Source organism: Emiliania huxleyi, assembly GCF_000372725.1.
Source record: "Emiliania huxleyi CCMP1516 unplaced genomic scaffold EMIHUscaffold_310, whole genome shotgun sequence".
In the NCBI taxonomy this organism is placed as follows: domain Eukaryota; phylum Haptophyta; order Isochrysidales; family Noelaerhabdaceae; genus Emiliania; species Emiliania huxleyi.
In genome coordinates, this window is record NW_005199683.1 from 127821 (window position 1) to 132847 (window position 5027).

General features: G+C 63.3%; 1 protein-coding gene across 1 annotated transcript; it reads left to right on the forward strand.

Moving 5' to 3' along the window:
• Positions 1–3005: 3005 nt before the first annotated feature.
• On the forward strand, positions 3006–4733 carry EMIHUDRAFT_240529 (hypothetical protein; the record flags this gene model as incomplete). Its single annotated transcript, XM_005774475.1, has 2 exons — positions 3006–4277; positions 4350–4733. The coding sequence occupies 2 exons, from the start codon at positions 3006–3008 to the stop codon at positions 4731–4733; spliced, it is 1656 nt and encodes a 551-aa protein (XP_005774532.1).
• Between the last annotated feature and the right edge of the window lie 294 nt (positions 4734–5027).

Sequence of the window (5027 nt, forward strand, 5' to 3'; positions counted from 1 at the left end):
TCTGACAGGTCGCACGTCGCTCCTTTGACGCCGACGTGACTCACCCGTGCAGATCACATCAGGACACGGTCTCGACGCGCTCGGTACGACGCCTGCGACCCGTCTTGGGTCAGGTGGCACGACGCTCATCGCGCCTACCAGCGCTGCCGTGCAGGTTGCCACGACGAGGTCGAGCACGCTTCTATACGCTCGCCCAGCCTTCCTTTCCATCCCATTAGGCAGCCTGGGAACGGTGGCGGTCAGAGGCAAAGCCTCTGCGAGGGGCGGTGGAACCACATGTCACGGCTACCGCCGGCTCGACCCCACGATAGCCTCCGGAGGCTGACTTTGAGGCACAATCATCGGACGACGTCGGCGAGTTGAGTCGCGCTCGCGGTAGCCAGATGACCTCTCATACTAGTATCATCGGCCATGGCCGCAGGAAGCGCGGGGGATTCCGCTGGGAGCAACACGGAGCTCCGTTGGACGCGTTTTCAAGATTAGCGTGTCAGAGTGAATTGGAACTAGCCCGTCGGCAGACTGCAACCGCCAAAACTCTGCCCCCCCCACCCCCCCCACCCCCCACCACCACCACGAGCCCCAGCTTGGACCAGTTTTTTCACGACACCTCCCCGTATCTGCTATCTCCCCAGGTCTCTCCCCGCCGCGTCCCCGTATCTCTCCTCTGTGATCAAGTGACCATCCCGCCAGCCAGGATGCACACGCGCAGGGTTGGCCTGGCAATGTGCACCGTCCGCGGCGGCTACCTGACTGAGTTTTACCCCAAGAGCGTCCCGCTCCCCGAGCCCGAGTCCCTTCCAGCTACCGACGCGATTCTCAATGGCACTTGCAAATCCACGTACCCGCGGCCGCGGGCGCTCGCTGCCATCAAGAATCACAAGGACTGGTACGCGCACCAGGAGCTCGTCAAGGCGCGGGATGTGGCCGTCAACAACCGCGAAGCCGCGCGCTTCATCTCCGCCTCAACGCCTTTCGCCGGCAAGGCCCTTGATGTCCGTGTCGACGGCACGTACGCCACCGCCCTCTCCTCCGACGCCGACGAGCTCCAGCGGAAGCTCGGCCTTTGGCTCTCCGCGGCGCTTCCCACCCTTCGGGTCGCGCTCGAGCGGGGCATGCCAGTCGATTTCTTCGGCGACTACCTTTACAACAAGGCCCACCACCGGCGGCCCCACGACGGCGTCCTCGCCGCCTGGGCGGACGCGATGCGCGCCCCGGCCAACGCGCCGGTCGTGCACGGCGACAAGGAGAAACCAGAGCTCACCCGGCAGTACAACGAGGGGTACAAGGTCGACCTCGCAGAACCCCACGCTGGGCCGGGAGGATGCGATGAAGTGAACGAAATCAAGCTCTGGACGCCCCTCCTCAAGACCTCCTCGACGGGCGTTGGCAACGCCTCGAGTGGCGGCACGCCCGCCTCCGTTGGCCACTCCTACGCCTTCGGCAACACCGAAGAGAAGGCCCGCCGCCTAAACATGGGCTGCAAGGCGCGCGGGCAGCCCGGCCAACCCTTCGACCACAAGATCGGCCAAGGCTATGTCAAGGCGCATCGCGGTCTCTACCACGACGCGATCTTTGTCAAGCGCAACAACTTCAACCTGCTCTGCTCCACGAGACGTTCGGCGGCGGCTTCTCGCCCACCGCCGTTCTGAAGCTGCGCCGCCTCGCGCGCAAAGTCGCGCGCGGCAGCGTTGACCGCACGGCCTACTCACCCAAGTACTCGCTCTCTTTTATGTCCCACCATGCAGAGCGCATCTCTCTCTCTGTTGTGCGAGGCGTGAACCGCGCCATTCGCTCTCACCTGGCAACCCTGTCTGCACGTCTCGCGCGCGCGTGAACAGGGCTCCAAGCCCCAAATGACGTGTGAGTGTTAGAGTTGTTTGGTATTGCTAAAAATCTCTCTCAAAAAGGAAAACGAGGGCTACTCGAGTAGCTCAAAAGGAAAAGGCCCGAGAGCGATATGCCATGTCCGCCTTGCGTTTGTCTCATAACATCGAAGGCTAGCTCAAAAGGGAAAGAGAGGAGAGAGAGAGGAGAGTCATTGAGCCTTGGCAACAGCCAGGCAGTTGATTTGGCCTTGGCATCAGCCTTGGCAGGCGGGCACGTGATATGCACAAGCGCCAAAGGGGCGCAGCGCCGACAATCACGGCGGTGATTGCGGCGCAGTTTGGGGGACGGGAAGTCCGTCGGCGTTGCCGCGCTCGTGCGGCAATAGCCGGGTGGAGGGGGGAGCGTGCCGGACGGGGCGTCGTCGCGCCGTCCGATGGTCTGCTGCCCCGCGTCGGGAGCAACCGTCGGGCGACGACCCGGGGGCCAAAAACCCGGCGACGACGGCGCTCTGGATGGGGCGTGACCTCCTGCCTCCAACCTCCTTCCTTTTTTGAGCAGGTGTGCCGCCGCGCGAGCGACGCTCCGAGATCGCCCGAGATGGCGCGGCGCGGCCCCGAGATCGCCCGAGATAGATAGCGCGAGATCGCCCGAGATCGCGCGGCGCGGTCCGAGGCGAGGTGGATGGATGGGTTGGGAGCGAGGGGGCGGAAGTGGCCAGTGCGGTAGATCGGTCAGTCGGGGCGCAAGAGGTGGCCTGTGAGCCATCCGGCTTACATTTACCCTGCGTTCTTGCACATGGAGTGCAAGATACTCGTTCTGTCTTGTTGCCGTCGTCCCAAGCTGTCACTCCCCTTTCTCCCGGCCGGGATGGGGCGCGCGCGGGGGGCGGCGGGTGTGCGGGATGTCTGTGGGCCCGAGAGCGATATGCCATGTCCGCCTTGCGTTTGTTTCATATTTGTTTCATAACATCGAAGGCTAAGCGCAAAGGAAAAGCGAATACATGTGTCAGATGGACGGCGGGCGGGTTGCTGCCCAATACCCGCGGCGTATTGCATAGTACGCGCGCGGCAGACGGCTTCGGATGTACATCGGCTCGGCTCCTAGCGGCTCGCTGAAGCAGCACGGTCGCTCGTACTGGCAGCCGGCCCGGGCAAGAGCGCCAGGCTGCTAGCACCAATATGCCGCACCTCGCGGCTGCCAGCGCGCTCCTCTGTTTCACGGCGCAAGACTTCAACGCCACCACCGCCCCCCACGCCCGCCAACTTCAGAACATGGCCCGGATGGCGAGCATGACGTCGACGACGCCCACCGGCGAGACGTACCACATGCGCCCGACCACGCCGCCGAAGACCGGCCCGGCCGAGCCGGCGTCCACCTTTGACTCGCTCAACGTCGTGCTCAAGCACCACGTGCCCATCGAGACGTGCTGCAGCGGCGCCTACGGCAGCGACATCTGGGGCTACACGTCGGCGGCCACCGGCAAGGAGTGGGCGCTCATGTGTTATAGCACGGGCATGAGCGCCGTCGACGTGCAGACGGGCGACGTGGTCACCGCCCCGGGCTTCACGTCGCCGTTATCACCGTGGAAGGACATCAAGGTCTTCGGCCATCACGCGTACTATGTCACCGAGGCGTTGGACCAGCCGGGCATCGTCGTCTTCGACCTCTCGGGCCTGGACTCCGACCCACCGTCCATCTCCGACGTCGGCCCCGCGGCCATTGACAACGGCGGCGGGCCCGAATCGAGCCACAACGTCGTGGTGGACGAGGTAAGTGGCTACCTGTATCGCGTCGGCGGCTGGGACAAGAAGAAGAACGTGCGCATGTATGACCTGAACGCCAACCCTGCCGCGCCGGAGTACATTGGCAAGTTCGGAAAAGGCTTCATTCACGACGCACAGGTGATCACGTTTGCGTCGGGGCCGTACGCCGGCAAGCAGGTCATGTTCGCGTGCAAGGCGGTGACAGGGTCGCACGGGCTACAGATCTGGGACCTGACCGACAAGAGCGCGATATCCTTGCTCGGCTTTGACACTTGGCCCGGCGCTTCCTACTCGCACAACGTGTGGGTCGACGTCGTCACGATGCGCGCGTACGTGGGCGACGAGGGCATCGTCTACAGCCAAGGGACTAACAGCACCCTGTTCGAGTTTGACGTCTCCGACCTGAGCAGCCCCTCGTACGTCACTTCGTTCACCAACGGTGTCGGCGCCAATTCGCACAACCACATCATCCTCGGTGGCCGATTATACGCCGCCAACTACGCCTCGGGCATGCGTGTCTTCGACCTCAGCTCGCGCTCGGAGGTGGGGTATTTTGACACGTACCCTGACGGCAACGGCGCGACGTTTAACGGCGCGTGGGGGGCCTACGTCTTCCCCGCGAGCCGCCTTGTCGTCGTATCCGACATGAACCGTGGCCTATTCATCCTCGAGGATGAGGGTAGCTTGGTGCCGTCGCCGTCGCCGGGCCCCTCGCCCTCGCCCTCGCCCTCGCCCTCGCCGGGCGAGGACTGGCTCGAGGCGTGCAAGAAGAATGGCAAGAGATGCATCGAGCTGCCCAAGGCGCAATTCGAGTTTAACGAGCCGATCGAGGTGGGCTGGAAGGGCGCGTCCAAGGACTCGTTCAAGGTGGCCATCACCAAGGAGGACAAGCTGCCGGAAAAAAGGAAGGTGCGGCTCTTCTTGCACACCCCGGTAAAGTCCTCTCGGGGGATCCAATTCGACGGGGACGCCGCGGAGGGCGGCAAGAAGGATTTCCCACTCGCGCTGGGCACATACGATGCACACCTGGCCAACAAGGGCAAGTCAAAGTCCGGCGGCCTCACGTTCACTATCACCGGCGGCGCGCAGGGCGCTGAAACGGAGCCTGCGTTGGGCCGGAACCGAAAGCTCCTCTTCAAGTGACATGCACCATCACGTTGGACGACAACGAGCCTCTGGAGCTCTAGGTAGGTAGGTAGGTAGGTAGGTAGGTAGGGGTGCGGGCCGGGCGCGGCAAGGTTTTTGCAGATGAATTTCAGCATCAGGGCCGGCCAACGGGCCAAGCGCGCAAACGTAAGCAAAAAGAGACGCCTGGTTTAAAACGCAACCCCTGCCTGACAAGTACAGCTAAAGAGTACCCGCGGGGCTCCATGTGAGGGCCCGTGAACATCTTTTAGCTTGGTGAGCCAGAAAAAGGGTTGCTTTAAAAGGAACAAG